Below are 20,210 nucleotides of genomic sequence, written 5' to 3'. Positions count from 1 at the left end.
CTGCTGGCAGCCTCATCTGTTTTAAAGCTAATCTTAATGTATGTACTCACTGCGAAAGACCATGCAGTTCTACAGTCACTTATGGATCCACCACCAAGATTCTACTCCTAGAAGACAATCATACTCAGCCACGAGTGATAACCTATGATATATATATTTACACACACCCGTGATTCTAAGACACACCTTGTTTTTAGAGATTTTATATGGAAAAACCATGTGTCATAAAACTGAAGAAATATAGGATATTTCTAGGAGCACTTGATGTATGAAATACATTTTGAGTACATTCTGCACTCTTTCTCAGTATCTACTATGATCAAGTGAGCTGGATGTAATATGACATATAAATTATGACACTGAACAGTGTTTTATTGAAAGTATGAGATTTTCTTCTGTTAGTACCTCTGAAGCCCCACATAACTAAATCCCTGTTATAAATGTATTGTGATACATTTTAGGATTTATCTTTTGATTTATTGATTTAATCCTGCCCCTTACAATGTTTTTAATCCATTATCTCCCCTGTTCTACTGTAAGTTGTTATTATCTCGTTGCTCAATAAAACAAACTTATAGCAATAAATATTTCAAATATGGCACTAGAATATCAGTATCCCTGCCCAGCCCTTAATAATTAATCACTGTCCTATAGTCTGCTAACTATCAAACAATGTTAATTCACTTTTCACTCGTATCTTATAGTTATAATTCTTACTTTGCATTTTAACTACTCAATTAATTTACTCAGCCATTTCTGATGGTATGAAATAATTAATAAAGGATATATTATAAAGTAACAAATAATCCATGAATGAAAGACTAAGATAAAACCAGTCCTCCATGTAACTTCTTGTTTAGAGCTTAAAGGTATTAAAAAGGGGAAATTCCATCATACAAGACTAATACTGAAAAATATAGCTTTTAATATTAGTCAACAAAGTCTCTTACCTCAAGCAATTCTACACATATGGCTGGCTATAGGTCAGAGTAACATAAATCCCTAAACTATTTCTTTCAGTGTGTATCATCTTGCAAACCACATCTTGATAGATTTCTTTTTCAACAATTTCTTGTCACTTTGCTCCTGCCCAAGTGACAAGCCCCTCTAGGCTCTAGCTCAGTCCCTCTAAAGCAGCCAGAGACAACTTTTGCACAGATCTTTACTGGTACAACCCAATCCCAATATAAGTAGAAGTCTTAATTTAAATCCCTAAGGAAAACAAAGACGAAATCCTTGAGTTCTGGGATGTGCTGCAAATTATAATGTTGGGGGGAAAGGCAACTGCATTCATGAGACAAATTGAAACAGACGCTGCAGATACTTGTGCTCTCACCTGTTTTCTAACTTTGCCCTACTATTTCTAGGCACAATTTAGCGTGGGCTTTGACTCCCAAAGTCTCAAAGTATATCTTCTACACACCTAGGGCAGCTCCTTATATATGTAGCCAAATTTCATACAAGCTTCAGGATGGTTGCTTCATCTTGGAAGGATATCCTCCTCTTGGGAAACTGGCAAATCAAAATCTTAGAATATACAAGTATTTAAAATTCTTCTTGCTTAAATAGTTATATCCCCAAGACTATGAGGAATCCAGTGTTCCAAGTGCAGATGTATGTATGTTGGGAGTATTTAAAATGGACTGTCCTTAGCTATTGTTGTATTTTGCATTTCTTACACTGTACATTCACAATTACTTTTTGAAATGTCTGCTACCCTGAGCTTTCAGGAAACACTGAAACAAAACCATATGTGAGAAGAAGCAGAAGAAAAATAACATAGTAAAACATAGTAAAACGACCAGTTTCAGTATTTACTGCTGTGTCTGAGGCTTATATTTTATTCTTGGTCTCCATTACCACAGATCCACTGAATCGATGTAACTTGATCAGTCAATATTTATGTAAATTTCACTAATTTAATAAAATTACCCTAACAGGAACTAATAGGACTAAGGCTTAAATTGAGGTTCCCTCCCTAACTAGATTTGAATAATTTATAATTTGAAAACTCACATACAGTTGATTTCTATAAATCTAGCAATGGAAGGGAAAGCTGTGAGGCAAATTTGGAGATTCACCTCAGTTTGTATTGGAAGGCTTAAATAGGATGGTGAGGAGATTTACAAGAGCAAATGTAGATCAGCAGTGCTTGAGCTTTTTTGTCTACTCTAAATGACTTCTCTGAATGTTGTTTTAATCTATTTTGCTCCACACCACCTGGTAACCTCCAAAATAAGAAATGAGATGAACTTGAGGGCAAGTGGATAGGCCTTTACAAAAAACGAATCAATGGGTAGCAGTAGGGTTATTTCATCTCCTAATTTTTTCACCATTAGTGCTGCAGTTCCCACATTAGGATTACCATACACACGTTTGGGAACACACATTTGCTCAAGCAACATATAATTCAAATTGAGATTATAAAATGAAATTTGACTGCTGACTCTCTGCATTTCATAGCTACAACTCTTGAAAAGATCGGGGGGGGGGGGTTGTCATCGGGCAATCTCATAAGATTATTAATTTTAAACTGAAAAGAGATTTGACTCTTCAACAGTGCATGTGGCTTCAGTGTAAACTTTAAAAAAGCTTCCACCTGCATGCACATTTCTCCCATTTATATATATGCAGCTTCACTAAAACTCAGCCACAACTCGCAACAGTAGAAGGCGAGCTTACAAGAAAAACAGAACACTGCACAAAAGACTGACTGACAATGTAACTATCTCTTTCTTCTTTACATACTCTTTCATTCTCTCTCTCAATCTTTCTCTCTCACACGCTCGCAGACATACATACACACAGTCCTAATTCTGCAACATATGCAAAACAAACATGAACACAAAGCAAAAGAAAAACAATGATCAAGAGAAGCAGAAAGCACATCCAGAAAAGGGAACAAAGGAACACAGTTCTATTTGTGTCCTCTATACCCAGAGAAAATGCTATATGTAAAAAGAAAGCAAATATTTAATGTGTTTTAGCTGAATGGGGGAAAACAGAGTTGTGTACTGACTAATTTCTACATTTGAACAGAAGAACCATAAAAATGCAGAAACAGATATTTTTTGGAAAAAAAATTGCAACTGCAATATCTACTCCACTCCTCGATATAATATGAGTGGGCAAGAATACAGCACAATTAGGTGGTGAGTAAACTGCTCCATGGGATTGGTTAATGTGTTTTTGCAATATTCATCCACTCTGTATAGAGCATTCCAAGACTATAAAGTATTGCTGCAAGTGTTTTGGAAAATCAAACATAGTCATACTTGCATCATAATCTGAACTGTACTTTTTCCAGTTCAAAAGGCATTCTTGTCTATAGACTATAGAGCAAATCTTGAATGAACAACCCCATTGTATACCAATAGCAGATAAATTATAGATTTTTAAAAAAATCCTTTTGTTTATCTTGGTAGCACAGAGTTGGTAAATACAATGTATCTGTCTAAAACCAAAATATTCCGATTGCAAAAAGGTTTTTTTTTAAGCGGAATATAAAGGAGTCCAGAAGGATTTATATAATCTGGGGAAATTGGCATTAAAATAGCCAATTAAAATCAATTAAAGTCGATGTAAATGCTTGTTATTGTTGTGTTACCTCAAGTCGTTTCTGACTTATGGTGACACTAAAGGATTTAGCAGATAGATGGACCGCTGGACTTGATAGGTCCTTGGTCTGACCCAGCATGATTCTTCATATGTTTGCATGTTTCTTCTGTTTGTCAGTACTGGGAAGAGGAAACACATTTGCTGATGTGCTTCAAAAAGCTTCATGCACAAATACTATTGCTGTGATGTTAATTCCTACCTGACTGTGCATGAATTTCAGGTTAATTCCTTCAAGTGTGACTTGAAGAAGCCCTCCTTCACCAGTCTTCATATCTTGCACTGGGAACTCCCCGCCCAATTCAGGGCCTGCAGCGCAAAAGGAGTATAAAGGAGGAGAAAAATGCACTTCAATTAAACATGAATTACAGACACCTAAAATCTATCACACTATATTAAAATCTCAGCACAAAATTATTTCCACATAATAAAGCTGAAGCTCATTTCCATTTTCTGTACAATTGATAAGTAAAAGCAGCACCATGATGTAACAAGTCACTGTACACGTGATTCTTCAAAATTATTCATAAGGTAGATTGTCTTTTACTGTTTATTTTTGAATACTAAGCATGATTAATGCTTTAAGAGATTTGTCTGGTTATTTGAGTAATCTGTCGAAATCTGGGTGGAGCCAATATATTAGTGTGGCAATGTGCCATATTAATATTTATCTTGGAATATTAATTACCAAGAACATTTCCCATATAATATGCTAAATTTGAATGGACTGATCACAGAATTTAGACAGACAAGCACATTTAAATTTGACCTTTACAGCAATGTCAATATAATCCAAGTGAATACTATGTCTCAGAAATTTTATGATCTTTGCAGAACTCTTTTAAAAATGCACGTTTTGTTTAAGAAATTTATGTGGGGCTCCTCCCTGTCTTGGATTTCCTTGAAGAGGATGCAATTTTCATTCAGGTAAAGGCAAACTGGATTTCCCTATCTCAGTTAAAGTCATTATGTCTACTTGTTGACTGACAGCAACACTGGGATCTTTTTTCTTTGCTGAATTCTCCATCTTGGGGTGTTTTGTAGTCTTCCTGACTGACTCCTCTCCTAAGTGGATGTAACTTTACAATGTAAACATGTCAGAAAAATCTTTCTCTCTCTACACATCTTGAATTTAAAGAATTTTAGTGTGTAACATCTCCACAAATTGAATAATATCCATGCTCAATTAGATTTATAGGACAATATCCATACTTGGAAGCCCTTTTAATGGAATGGGTGGGATGGGGTTTATGACTTGGTAAGATGGTAAATTTGTCTGATTAGATAGGCTGAGGGTTAAATATGGTAGTATCTACAGTTGAAGCATTTGTTAGTATCTAAACATGATCTTGCAGCTTTGGGCACCTTTAGCTCTCCTTTGTTTCTGGAAATGCTGACTGAATTAGTACAGAAAAAGAATCACAGAATCATAGAATAGTAGAGTTGGAAGAGACCTCATGGGCCATCCAGTCCAACCCCCTGCCAAGAAGCAGGAAATTGCATTCAAACCAAGAAGACCCCAAACCAATAGTTGTTTATACATATTTGCTATTAATTTAAAAATGAAAACTATAGAATTTCAGGAACAACTTAAACAATGAACAAGGTTGTACTTTTTTTGCTCAAAGGACACAGAGGATACAATAATCAAATCATTAATTTTGAGCATCAACACCCCCAGTGCAAATAAGAAGCATGTAATGACAAAAGTATGGCATACTTCATGCAATTCAAAACTCTAAAAGAACTCTGGAAAGGTTTTATGTATTCCTTTTAAGGATTTTACCTGGTTTTATGCTTTGTTGTCTTGCAGCTGCGCGCTCCATGCTATCTTTTACACAATAATATAATTCCCGGCACTGCAACAGAAGACAGCAAAATACATACAAGTGGTAATGTGTTTCTGCAGATATACAAAAGAAATTCACACACAAAGAGCTTATGCAGTAGCTGGAAATGAAGATCACTAACACACAAACTACTAACAAGCAAAAAAAAAAGACAAATAGTACTTCAAGGCATTAATGTTTATTTTTTACAGGATATGTAAGCAGGCATTCAGTTGCACAGAGACTCTATTACATGGTCTTATGGTTTACCTCTGTAAGTAAAGCTACAGATGTCTGTTTGCCATTTTATTAAATAATGTGTTACAGCAGCCACAAATTACAGGAAAATACTTTTAGGTGGCAAACATTTCAGAATGTTTTCAGCTGCATCTATCCTATTGTAAACTCACATTATAGTAGCAATGTGGCACATGTTTCCCTTCAGAAGTTTAAAATTGCCATAATAGGTAAAGAATTTACACAGTTTGACTCCTTAAAACAATTCTGATATTTAACATTTTTACAATTTCTCAAATTGTCAGATAGTTGCTAGTTGGCTCAATGTCAAAGCCTGGACAGAAAGATAGCTAAGCATCAGGAAACAGCAATATGTCTATTTGAAGAGCTTGACTTTTGAAGGGAGGACAAACCCATTCCAGGATATCTCCTGCACACCCTATCGAACAACAGTCTCACATTAAATGCCAAAAAATCTTTCTATTGTGACAGAATATTATAGAAGCTGTACCTTTTTGGTGTAGAACTTGTTCAGTTGCGTCTCTTGGCCATTCCTTCTCCACAGACAAAGTACTTTTGTTTTGGGACAGTATGTCATATTAATGAGCTTTTCATACCACCAGCGCTCGTACACAGTACCAATGTTGCTCCTCAGCACAATACAATCATCACATACCTGGGAAAATAAATATTCTTAGACAACATTCATTATACAACTCAAATAACAGCAGTAGCTTTGTTATCATTAAATTCGGTCACTACCTCCATGAAAAAGATGTCTCCCGTTGTATCTGTTCCAGCATGTACAACAAATGTTTGCTTCTTGATGTATCTACTACCGCTGGGTCGAATTGCAAGCTCTCTGCCATTCTAAAAAGGCGAGGGGAAATCCAAATCAGAGCAATCAGCTTAACTGCATCTTTACCAAGTGATATACTGTATCTATAACCAGCGCAAAAAGGTCTATAAGATGTGATGACACCACTAAAGAACATTGATTAAAACCGAAATAGGAAATTCTGCTGCAATGGTATAATATAGCTCTTAATTTTGAGGGTCAGAGCTGTTTTCCTTCCTTCTATTAGCTATCTGTGTAAGTATTAAACAAGCAGAGCTCCTTTACACAATGCTTAATCCCCCCTCACATTATAATCTGCGAGACATGAGAATGCTCACACTGATTGTACTTGGTTATGTTTTTAAAGTCTACTAGCAATAAATATTCATAGATCTCAAAAATATAACATGCAAAAGCAATAGCTATATTTTCACAATCATGTGCAAGGGAGCAGAATTTGTTAAAAAATAGGACCCTAATTATTTTTATTATTATTTTTAACAGAAGCATTGAAGAATACTTCCAGAACAAGCTACCCATACTGTAGCAATTCCTGTATTTTAATACACACACACACAACCCACATATGTACACATAAATGTGTGTATGTATATAAATATATGCACACTATTTATACATATATGTGCAAGAAAGGACCTTTTTTGACTATGTGTATTACTGAAATGTCAAAAGCAAAGTAACGGGCCTTTTAAAGATGCAAATATACCTATTCATTGTGGAAAACAGCAGACATAACAACTATTGTAAGTTTTGGAATGCAACCTATTATCAAAGTAATGAGCACATGAACTCCTGGAATATGGAGAAAGGTCTGGGTTATTAAGCAGCCCAACATCTGAGGTACAAAGTCTTCCTATCAAGCCAGAGAAAGTCATTGGTCAAGTCAGGAGTAATCAGTTCAGCTACTTATTTAGTCTCCCAACAGCACTACACTCATTTCCACAGAAAGTGGCTTCTAAGGATGAGTTTTTTCACAGAGTGGTTATTGTTCACCAGTCTATTTGCAATATATTTATCTTGTTTTAAATACACTGTATAAAAATTGTTCATTTTTAACCTGCATCCAATTTCAACTTATGGACAATGAATAATGCCAATTGTAGTGGAGTACAAATACAGTAGAATCTCACTTATCCAAGCTAAACGGGCCGGCAGAAGCTTGGATAAGCGAATATCTTGGATAATAAGGAGGGATTAAGGAAAAGCCTATTAAACATCAAATTAGGATATGATTTTACAAATTAAGCACCAAAACATCTTGATTTACAACAAATTTGACAGAAAAAGCAGTTCAATACGCAGTAATGTTATGTTGCAATTACTGTATTTACAAATTTAGCACCAAAATATCACAATATATTGAAAACATTAACTACAAAAATGGCTTGGATAATCCAGAAACTTGGATAAGCGAGGCTTGGATAAGTGAGACTCTACTCTACTCTGTTTCTCAATGGCCATAAAAAAACAGAGATACACAGGTAGGGGAGGGAATTGGGAGACGGGTGGGGGAGGGGGATGATAACTAGACCCATATAGATCCCTTTTAACTTGTAGAATTGTGCAATATAATAATTCTAATTTGGCCAGCACCTTAAACACTCTGACACAGACACTACCTCAGCCCTGTTGGTTTGTCGCAAACTGTCTTGTTACATTTAATGCTTTCACTGTTTACTATTATTAGATCTTTTAGGAAACATGTCCTAAATGTGTGATTTATATATTAAAATTTTGTTATTTTTGATTTGCTCTACACTTGATGTTTATTCTATTGTTTATGGTTTGTTATACCGGCACTGAATGTTTACCAAGTTTCTGTTGTAAGCCGCCCTGAGTCCTCGGGGAGATACGGCGGGATAAAAATAAAGATGATGATGATGATTATTATTAGTAGTAGTAGTAAATGTGAACTTACCATGTTAGAAATTTTGTCAAGTGCTTCATTTATTTCTTGACTATGCACGAGGCCAATGTGAGATTTCCCCATCAAACGGCGTACCTTCTTCCTAATATCACCCTTTTGTACCTACAAAGCAAAATGCAGCATTTTGTTATTGTCATCGTTGTAGCTATAGGTTAAAGCACTTGCATACATTTATATGAATACTGATTTCTATTAATAGCTGCATTCCCCCAGAAGTATTACATAAGCTTAATACATATAAAGACTTAAAATCATGCATGAATATATGACATTTTGAGCAGTTAGTATGGTACTGTTTTGAAATAATAATAATAATAATAATAATAATAATAATACTTTATTTTTATATCCCGCCTTCATCTCCCCGAAGGGAATCGGGGGTTAGATGCTTGTGATTCATATAGAGACTGTAGCCCCTGCTATCTTTCTCTCTATCCCTCTCCTCATCACATCTTTAAACTGCTGTAGGAAAGACAATGGCATGATTGAATTAAATTCACTCAATCTTTCCTTTCCCAGAAGTTTCCCATCAATCCCAGTTTCAAGTAGCATAAAAGGGACACCTCTCCCAGGCATACAGGTACTCTATTTTAAATGCTTTGTTATAACTGAAGCAAAATTGTGCATGGAGGGAATGAGGAGGTTCATCCAGTGCACTAGACAGATACTTTGCAAATTCTGTCAAATATTTTGATCTGCTTTTGATCACTGCATCATTATTGTTCTAATGCCAAATTTGTACTCTAATTTCCTGTTTTCAATTGCTTTTCCATTCCTTGATTGAATTTTGCTGAAAGGCAATGTAAACATGAAGTATGCTTTGAAAACATGAAGATGCAAATATCACTATTGTAACACCAGAAGTCTCATAAAAATGTGCTGAATTACTATTTAAAAACTTAAATGGCACCTTCATCATAAGCATGTAAGCTATCATATTGTGAAGTAGTGTAGCCAACAGACGATCTTCATCATTTTCTAAACGCTTTCGGTCATGATCTCCTAAAGAATAATACCTATGGGGAGAAAATATTCATAAAATTGAGCCAACACTGAACTTTCAACCACATACTCTGCAAAGAACGGAAGCAAAAAGCTTCACATATTACGTTTCTCCTGTGTAATAAATCTCTCCATAGATCCAGCACTAGTTTAATTTAATGTATGCCTACATTTCTTTTTTAAAAAGAGTTTCATTCTACAAACCCTGAAGTACAAGACAAGCAAATCCAGTAGAGGAAAAACAATTCATATCAAAAGGCAAACTCTGTACCCCATATGAAGAATTACATTTAGAGGCTTACCTGTAACAAAATTACTCAGAATAAAATCACTTACAAATTCCCAGAAACTACTCCAGTCCAGTTGAAACAACACTGAAGATAAAATGTGGGAAAATCTGTCCCATACCTGTCAATCATTTCTTGAGGTCCTTGGTCCATTCCCATTCCTTCTCTCTCTAACATCACAGCATCCAGAAAAGCATCTTCCCAGAACTGCATCTGGTCCCACAGTGTGGAGCGTTCTTTACCTAGACATCATTGAATATATTAATCCAGAGCCCATTTTTTATACAACACATGACAAACTCTTTCCACACTAAACTGAAAACACAAATTATCACATATAGAAAATCAAATAAACCAACAGCCAAAAACCACAGTTGTGATAAGACACTGGGAAGATGAAAATAAACAGGAGAGCAAGATATTTCCCTATCTTCAAGTATTGAATGTGTCACCAACACATTTCATCCCATCTCACAAACTACAACTAGCTGTCCTATGGAAATGCACCAGTCTCCTTTTATCCTGAGTGATTGCACCTATGAATAGATCCAAATGCATAAAAATGGAAAATGTAAGAACAAGAGCAAAACAGGTCTGAGTACAGAAATACATACGAAATAATTTTCAAACACACAGAATAGCAGAAAGGAGAAATTGTTACTCATAGAGAAGGTTTCCATGGCAGCATCCTCTAACTGGTCCCAGACAGATCCTTTATCCCTCCCTTTTAAGTTTCAAGCAAGCAGCAACAAGGCAGCAAAGGAGAGAAAAAAATGATGAGACTGAACATTTATCCACATTAATAAGCTTGTGAGAAAAAGCTACATGTTCCAAGATACTGTCAACAGAGTGCCAAAGCTATCTGAACACATCAAGATATGCTGACTATTACCACACTCAATATTTAACAGCATGTTCTTAGGTATGCTGACTACATAAAATAGTGGAAATTACAAAACACTTCAGACTTCTAGGTAGCTTGATTTGAATTAAATAAACAAGTTTAGTGATCAGGTCTAGGAGGTAGTTTTTAAAATGTATGAAGTAACTTTATTTGATGGTTCTAACATTTGCAAACAAATACTATAATGAGTCTGAGGGGCAATTATAACTGGGCTGCAAGAGCAATTTGAGCTAGAGGGCAATTCAAAATTCTGAAGACAAATTGGCTCACTGTCTCCCATCTCTCATTCAAAATCACCTCTAAACACCCTACTCAAAGCAAGTTTCTCATCCCTTCTTCAAGACCACAAACAAATCATCCCAGTCTTTCTTCTTCCACACCAGCAAATAAAAATAAAATATGTATTTCATACCACTACCCAGCAGACACAAGAAAAACACTGGCTTCCAGCTACCTATCATCTTTACTTTTTAACAATATTCCTTGAAAATAAAAGTGACAAGTAGCTTGGCTAGCTGGACAGCCTGCAAAACAATTTAAGTCCCACAGGACACAATCATGCCAGTTAGGGTGGTATAAAAGTGCTGTACATGCACAGTTGGAATAGTTCTAATTCATTCCATTATTCTCTTTTTGTTTGTTGTATTTTTAAAAGAAAACTGAAATGTGAGTGCTGCAAATTCAATGAAATATCTATTATTTAAAAAATCATATTACAAATAAAATAAAGATTAATTCTTACCCAGAAGACCCTCACAGAGATAAACACGTTGACTTGAATCTTCTGCAGCTCTTGCCAGACTGCTGGGTTTATTATCTTTTATTGTCTGCTTCAAATTATGAGATTTACCCTTGAAAGAAAAAGGGGCAACATATTAGACACATCCGATTTAGCTTCTGACCATTGTCTTCCTCCTTATAATGTATTAAATCAAGATTATTCTGCAAAGGAAAGAGTAGCCTTCTCAAGCAGAATTCACAACATGAAAAACGACCAGAACAAGAACTTCAGCCATTTCTCAACTTCAAACATATTTATTAATACATTTATTATTTATTAATACAAAGTGAGTATACTTGCAGTGTGTGTATATATATACACATCCATGCACGCAATGTGTATATATTGCGTTTCCAGGGTTAAAAACGATAAAATATCAGATTTTCACATATACACAGTTAGTGATATTATATCTATATATATAAAAGGATAAAAAAAAATTCGGCCTAGGACAAAACAATAAAATTACACATCCCAGAAACACTAAACTTAGCAACACAACCCCTCATCCATGCCTCTACGTTCATACAACAAAAAGAAAAGAAAAATAAAGTCCTAATTAGAGGGAGAGGAATAATTGTTTTTTATCCAATTGCTGCCAGTTAGAATACTAAACTCTGCCCACTTGGTCTCCTAGCAACCTACTCAGCACAGGGGACAGGCACAGTTAGGCCTCAGGCCTCTTCCATACTGCCTATAAGATACAGATTATCTGCTTTTAACTGGATTATATGGCAGTGTAGACTCAAGGCCCTTCCACACTGCTATATTACCCATTTATAATCTATGCAGCAGGACACAATCCAAGCATTCACAACACATGGACAACGTATAAATACAGTAGAGTCTCACTTATCCAAGCTTCTGGATAATCCAAGCCATTTTTGTAGTCAATGTTTTCAATATATCATGATATTTTGGTGCTAAATTCGTAAATACAGTAATTACTACATAACATTATGTATTGAACTACTTTTCTGTCAAATTTGTTGTATAACGTGATGTTTTGGTGCTTGATTTGTAAAATCATAACCTAATTTGATGTTTAATAGGCTTTTCCTTAATCCCTCTTTATTATCCAAGATATTCGCTTATCCAAACTTCTGCTGGCCCGTTTAGCTTGGATAAGTGAGACTCTACTGTACTATACAATACTACACACGGACATAGACCCTCACCACTCACCACTTTCACAATACACAAACAACCAAATGCATACTAAACATAAAGACAACCATACAACAGACATTCAATACCACCACTACCTCAACAAGTTCTCATCAACACCACCAGACAACGCCACAGCAACGCATGGCCGGGCACAGCTAGTACATAGATATATTTGATAGCTAAAATTGGTCACACAATCCTAGCATTTCTTCATAAAATAATTACCCTTTCCTACAAATATTTCACTTTATAAGTTCATGGATGTATAAGACGGGTACTTACAAAGATAGAGCTAGTGGCAGAATTAGTCTCAATTTCACTATCTGATACAGTGCCTCGTGATCCTGTTAGGTTTCCACTACTCTCTCCACCAAGGCCATCACCCGCATTGCTGCTCAAATCACTGTCTGCTCCTAGTGTCTCTCCAGAACTGTTGCTCACCTGAAAAGGAAAACAAATATTTTCCTGTGTTTATTTATCCCTCATTACAATGTTGAAAGCAAAGATGTTTTAGAACACCACTTAATAATCTCAATACCATCATTCCAACCAAAGTAATATGGGAGAGCAGTGTCTATCCTGAGCCATTTTGCAAAGGGACCCACACCACCAAATCCTACTGTATGAACAAACTCTAGTCTTTTTGAAATGTCTTATTGGTACCTCTTCAGGCATTACAATAACTGGAAATAAAGGATTGGTTCCTCACATTTTCAGTAAGTGGTCATAGGAAGAGGTCACGTTTACAAAATTCTCAAGGAAAAACACAAAAAGGTTCACTCTTAAGCTCAACAGTACAGTTTTTTGATAACAAATCAGTCATGGGCATGGGGAGAAGTGGGTAAGAAATTATTGTTGTTGCTGCTGTTAAAAGGAAAATATAAACATATAACAATACTATAGAAAATGATATAGTAGAAAACTTAAAAATAAATGTGGTGATCTAAGAAGGGAGCATACACTAGAGACACACCTGGAGCACCTATAACACACACAACTAGAAAGGAGGTCCAAACAAGCCCAAAAAACACAACTAAAGCCAAACCCAGACATTCCACTTTGGTCATGCCCTACCACTGTGCTAACTTCAGAATCTTGGCTGGTGCTTCGGATCATAACAACAGGTCCAACACTTGTGGCAGAATCCAGATCACTTTTCTGAAATCACAAATGGTCAGGTAGAAATATAATTCACATTAGGCATTTGTATTTCTTTTTGGAGTTTTGTTCAAGGCACTTAATTTGGCACAACTCTGTTATGGAAATGAAAAGCTAGTACACTGCCCAGAATCAATAATTAAGGAATGTGTGTGGCAGAAGCTACATTTTTAAAAATAGGAGTAGGAACAGTGATGGAGCCTCTGATGGCGCAGCATGTTAAAGTGCTGAGCTGCTGGACTTGTGGACCGAAAGGCCACAGGTTCAAATTCGGGGAGCAGAGTGAGCACCTGCTGTTAGCCCCAGCTTCTGCCAACCTAGCAGTTTGAAAACATGCAAATGTGAGTAGATCAATAGGTACAGCTCTGGCAGGAAGGTAACGGCGCTCCATGCAGTCATGCTAGCCACATGACCTCGGAGGTGTCTACAGACAACGCCGACTCTTCAGCTTAGAAATGGAGATGAGCACCAACCCTCAGAGTTGGACACGACTGGACTTAATGTCAGGGGAAGACCTTTACCTTTACTAGGAACAGTGTTCCCTCTACAATTATCCTCAAAAAGAGCAACTCATTTACTAGCTAAGGCATTTTTAATTGCTATTATTTCTTTCTAGAAATGTAGGAAGCTGGAAAATCATTTCTCATGGGTGCTATGCTATATTCTCAAGTATGGTACCCCAAATCTAACCCCTTGTTTTTGAACAAGGCAATCTGTCAAGACACAAACATGCAATCAATGGTTTGTTGTTTCATTAAAAACTCTTCCAGTGTCTGTTTCAATTTTTCCCGAGGAAAAAAAGCTTTGGGGGGGAAAAAAGTTTTCTTCATATTTCCCTGCTTTTTCCAGGTTTTACATCTGTATTTATAATGCAGATCCCTTCCCATAAATTCTGATTTATATGCATATCTACATACTGTGATCTGCCTATGTCATGTGCAGTGTGCACCACCAGTACCAATTGTGTGTTGCTGGCATAGGTTCTTCATATTCAGTATATCATGACTACAACTAAAAGCAGATAAAGAATTGTCACAACTCTTTTACCACTTGGAAATAATCAATTACACTCACCTGGGAGCTGGAGGTTAAGCTCACACCACTGTCTGCACTGATCTGCGATTTTTTCTCATCTGTCTCTCCCACATCAAAGATGTGCTTTGTACCTTCTGATCCTAAGCAGAAGGAAAGAGATTTATCTTAGTATTAAAAGAGAAATGAAGGGATCAGAAGGCAGGTTACTGCTCTAGTGTTTGTGTGAAACCAAGGCAGAAACCAGAATACCTTCTTTTGTTTGGTTTTCTCCCTAACACAAAACAATATGGCCCAGCTGACCACACCCATCATATTGTTTAATACAATGATGCATCTGAGAAGCAGATTGGCTACTTTAAAAGGTAATTCATTATGGGGATGGGGGAATGGGGAAGGACAATACAGGCATTAGACATATTCTGGTTAATACAAGGCATGCTGAACAGTCACCACATGACTCTGGAAAGCCACATCTTTAGCTATCAGATATGAGGGGGTGGGTGGGATTGTTGCTGTTTTCTTGGGGAGGCAGTTAATTCTTATTCCTTGACTACTCTAATAAATTGCAACCAGCAACTGATTTCCCCTACCCCATTTACTCAGGGACGCATGACAAGAGCAGCTAAAGCCAACAGTAAGAATTTGTGTGCCACAAATAGGAGATTTCGGTGTGTCATTTTGGCAATGGGAGCAAAAGAGCAGTATTACAGCAACTGTAGGGATGTACTGAATGGCTCTCCAGAGTTTGCAATAACATAGGTGAAGCAGTGAGTGTAAGTTTCAGCTGCTGCAGAAACATGCATTCATTCCTCTTCTCTGAAGGGATCTCTTCTACATTCATGCAGTTCTGTATTTTTATACCCTCTTCTGATGAGATGATAGACAGAAAGAAAACTGATGAGAGGAGAGACAGAATTAGGAAGGGTTTGGAAAGCACTGTGCAATGGGAGTAAGGAGACAGGAGAAGGATACGCTACAGACTACACAGGTTACCATTAAGCGCTCAGAAGGGAGAAGAGACTGAGCACAACACTTCTGCCATAGCCATATCTGCCAACTGTTCCATAACAGGGACACATGACCAGCAGTTGGAGGATTTTTTTAAAAGGATCAAGGTCTGAAACTTCTACGGGTACTTTCATTTGGCAACTCCGTGTAGAAAATACAGCAATACCTTACACACCACGAAATATGGTGAGTTAGGAGTACCAATGAAGCAATATGTTATGTCTGCTTCCAATAACACCAGAAAAAATGAAATAAGTGCAGGGTAGAGAAAGAAAAATATACAAATTGCGAATGAATAGAGGCTTGTTAATGCAGTTTTTGGATGAGCTTATTATTCATAAATAGAAACGCTGTTTTAAAAGATGTACAGTTTATTCCAAAAGTCCTATGCACTGGTATGTACTGACTGTCATTTCACAGAGAAGTGTTTTAATGGAATGCATTTTAAAGAGTATTAGTCTACAGTGTATTCATCAAGAAGTAATTTTATAACCTTAATTCAGATGTGTTATCATGTATTTCCAAACATGGTCACACCTGGATGTTTTCAACTATGATGTTAAAGTTGCTATAGAGAAAATAGATAATGAGGAATAAAACTAATGGTACTGGAAGCACAGTTAATGTTAAAGAAAAGCTCTTTCTTGTGTGTGTGTGTGTGTGTGTGTGTGTGTGTATGTGTATTCTGAAATTATTCCAACTACCATATTATTATAGAATTAAAATGTGGATTTATTCCAACTACTATATTACCATAGAATTAAAATGTGGATTTTAATGGTACAGTAAGAATATATCTGAATGTGATTTACAGTTATATACATTACAAAGTTTGGATGGCTGTTTGGCGTTCATGGTATTGCCAGAAACACCACTATATGCATAGGAAAAAGAGTTCCTTCCAGACACAAGAGAAGTAAAATGTACCTCCATCATACCTGTTTAAATGTCACTTGCAATTCAGTTTAATCATTCCTCCCAACCAGTAACAGAGGGAGGCCACTAAATGCTTTTACATTCTCAATCAGCCTATGTAACAAAAGCCCATACAGAGCAGAAAAATGCATGCAGATCAGAACACAGGCTGCAATCCCACATACCTGGGAGTAAACCCTCTTCAATTTAGTGGGTCTTACTCCTAAGTAGACATACTTAGGACTTCTCTGCAAAGCATGCACATTGTTGAAACAAGTTGCTTCCTTTGCACTCACTTGACCAATGCATATGCAAGTTTTGCAGAATAAGGGCCACTTCTACAGAATCCAGTTTTTAAAATATTACATTCTGAGGATGAAGAAAATGCCTTGTGTGTTCCTTATATAACAATTTACATTAGTATGCAAGCTTTATTTCAAAAAATGAAAGTTCACCGGTTTCCAGCTCGTAATCTAGCACAATCTTCAATTCATAAGATTAGATTCTACACTACCTAAACATCCTCAAAAGCGTCATTTTTTTACTTAATGAATAAAATAGGCATCTTTGTTGAACTTATGTGAATAGTTGAAATGCGACTCCTTGCCCCAGCTAAAGTTGACCCACTAACCTAAATACAATTTAGTCCTAACTAAATTGCATATGTGCTGACTTGACAATTTACTGCTAATTTAATGAGTTTGTCCCAGTTCGTACTAAAAATAGCTTGAGTTCAATTTAACAAGGGCTGTATTCACACTTTTCAGTAATGACACTCTCTTGTTTTCTATGGTAATTATAAAATCCATGTATTACTTTATTTAATCATGAAATTACTAAATACATATTAATCTAAGCAGGCATGAATGCAGACAAATGACACTCCGTGGTGACATTTCATTTGACTTGTGGAATACTCCACAATGAATACTGTTATTTACTTAGAACTACGATTCTTCAAATAGCCATCTGCACATTGAAGTTCTATGCTTGCTCTACACAGTGTTTAGAACATTTTTGTACAAAAAGCTCTTGGCAATAAGCTTTAACCCATTCTAATCTGCATGGTCTTGGGTATAGCTCCAACTTTCACACTTAGTTCCCCAGACCATTGCAGCAGGTGAATACTCAACTGAGCAAAAAAAAAAAAAACACACTTCCACATGGATGGTGGGTCATTTCTGTGAATTCACGCATAACCATTTGAAGAACCAAAGATACTTGATGTTCTGTGCAATATACAGTACATACAGCAGCTGACCAAGTATAGGTGGAATAAGTGGATAACCTCACTGAAGAGGAGACAGCCTGCACCTTCCATATGAAGATATGGAAAGATGGGACCACTCAGCTGCCATTAAAGTCTACCATATGTGATTGTCTTTTTAAAGACCCAGAAGTATTGGACTCAAATATACATGTTAAAAGGTATTGTAAAGGTTAAATTTATAATGAAACCAAAACCATTTTTGTTTGGGATGCTGGATGACCAATTAGAAAAGAAATGTGGAAGATTATTATTGTACATGATCACTGCAGCGAGGTCAGCCTAAAACAGTTTGCTAAGGAAGATGGTTGTAAAGTTATTGGCTGCCAAGACTGAAGCCTATAGGACTCTCCTCAAGACAACTAGAAGTTGGAATGAATGGTTTCACTTGTTTCATGAAATCTTAGCAATTGATCAAATTGCCCCCTGTTCTTGCTATGCAAACAGAACAAACTCCTCACAATAAGAAAAAGATCAAATAATACTCCTCACACTTTGAGTGGGAATGCAAAAATCACACCTAGAAGTATGGGTACTATGGTTCAAGCTTGCCCCTAAAACCTTTCAGCTCTTTTGAACATGGCCTCATGCAAAGATTGTACCCTGGTGCGGTTCAGAAAGAAAACTGTAAAGTGAAGTACAAGGATGAACAGAAAGGTATGCTTAAATCTTCTATACCAGTCCATTTTATCCTGAAATTCCCTCTATCTATAGACAGGTATCTAATATTGCCCTTTACCTATAATCAGGTGGTAACGGAAATCAGATGTCTCTAATTATGTGTGCACTATTATCCAACGACTACTTTTATAGTCTCTGTTATAGGCATTGTGTAGCCAGCACGCAACGTATTTCCTAATCATCATAACCAAGGAACAACTTGAACACCAAACTTTTCTTCCAGTACATCTTGATCATACCTTTTTCATAAAATTCCCCAGATTTATTTCCAATCTCATCAAATGTATTTGATCACTGCTATTAAACCATAATTGTGAACCTTTCTAATAAGAATTGAAAACAGATTAATATTTATTGCAGAAAACTGTTCAAAATACATTTTAAATTCAGAGGTAAGGAACTGGTTGAAGCATGACTGGAGGAGAAAGTATAGTTTTTGGGTATAACTCATCACTACATTTCTTTTAAAATAGTGACCTCCTTGGTCTGGACTATGGCTCGTGTAGCACAGGAATTCAATAAAGGCTTAGGGAGTTGGCAGTTATGGGGAGGCTGGGGGAAAGTGTTAGGTTTCTGTCCTTTCGTAATATCCTTACTCAGTTTTTCCAAAGCTTTTTGCTTTGTCACTTCCTGATGCGTGTTCCACAATTCTAATCAAGATGCAATGTAAGCAGGAGAGAAAGACAGAAAAAGTGTCAGATGCAAGTCAGAGGTGATAATGGAAAACAAAAACAAAAAAACACCACCCAAACCTTCACTGCCATAAGCAAGATTAAAGAAAACTGGCATGTGAACAATTATTCACTTCTTCAGCAGATCAAAATTACAGACTTGCAACCTCATTTACAGGAGTTATAAAATAATAACTATATGAAATTAACTGGCTGAGAAAAACATCCCAAGTTACATTCACCTACCTGATCTCATCTCACTTCATAAAAATGAATTAAAAAGATACCTTAAGGTTCTATATACATCCAATGTTTCTTAACAAGACATTTTTCATAAAAATGCACTGTGTCCCTGCCTCACTCACCATTACCACAATATTCTCAATTCAAAATATAATGCTGCATAACATAAACTGTATTTCTACCGGCAACAAAAAGAATATATAAACTTATATATTTTAGTTTTACGCCGCCTAGGCCTATCTTAATCACTGGGCTTTACCTACTATTCTTTTAACTTTCTCTGTGTTCAATATTTAAATCTTATGCAGGACAAAAAGAACACAAAAATGTTGTGGAAAGATACACCATTCTCTTAAAATGATGCTCACAAAAACCTGGTCAGTTAATTCTACTCCACTGATTGATTCTCTTACAAAAAGTGCAGTGTTTGTTCAGAAACAAACATTTGCACAGGTCATTGAAAAGGTAATCCTCTCAGCAAACCCATAAAGTTCATCAAATTTCTAAGATGTTTTCATTCTTGTTTCAGTAAACTCCATGTCCTTCCAGGTGCTGGCCCAGTGGCCCAGTGGCAGAATCCCAAATAGGCTTCTCAAAAATCCCAATATGAACTGTGCCATT

At 36.2% G+C, this 20,210-nt stretch overlaps 1 protein-coding gene across 36 annotated transcripts in view; it reads right to left on the bottom strand.

Annotated features, from left to right (window-relative positions):
* Positions 1–20,210, bottom strand: part of madd (MAP kinase activating death domain) — a 90,819-nt gene that overhangs the window by 11,427 nt on the left and 59,182 nt on the right. For 8 of the 36 annotated variants that reach the window (XM_062967961.1, XM_008105059.3, XM_062967963.1 and 5 more), the window contains 13 exons: positions 19,272–19,325; positions 14,844–14,944; positions 13,686–13,769; positions 12,894–13,052; positions 11,403–11,511; positions 10,418–10,480; positions 9,878–9,998; positions 9,378–9,483; positions 8,459–8,569; positions 6,444–6,551; positions 6,193–6,357; positions 5,402–5,474; positions 3,818–3,924 (listed from right to left, as the gene is read on the bottom strand). In XM_062967961.1, the coding sequence (XP_062824031.1) occupies positions 3,818–3,924; positions 5,402–5,474; positions 6,193–6,357; positions 6,444–6,551; positions 8,459–8,569; positions 9,378–9,483; positions 9,878–9,998; positions 10,418–10,480; positions 11,403–11,511; positions 12,894–13,052; positions 13,686–13,769; positions 14,844–14,944; positions 19,272–19,325 (1,361 nt within the window). The remainder of the gene's footprint in view (positions 1–3,817; positions 3,925–5,401; positions 5,475–6,192; positions 6,358–6,443; positions 6,552–8,458; positions 8,570–9,377; positions 9,484–9,877; positions 9,999–10,417; positions 10,481–11,402; positions 11,512–12,893; positions 13,053–13,685; positions 13,770–14,843; positions 14,945–19,271; positions 19,326–20,210) is intronic. The other 28 variants (XM_062967960.1, XM_062967966.1, XM_062967980.1 and 25 more) reach the window with 8 other exon arrangements.

Source organism: Anolis carolinensis, chromosome 1 (genome assembly GCF_035594765.1).
Source record: "Anolis carolinensis isolate JA03-04 chromosome 1, rAnoCar3.1.pri, whole genome shotgun sequence".
NCBI classification, from domain to species: domain Eukaryota; kingdom Metazoa; phylum Chordata; class Lepidosauria; order Squamata; family Dactyloidae; genus Anolis; species Anolis carolinensis.
The sequence above is the reverse complement of the archived record's forward strand: the minus strand, read 5'-3'. Positions and strand labels throughout refer to the sequence as shown.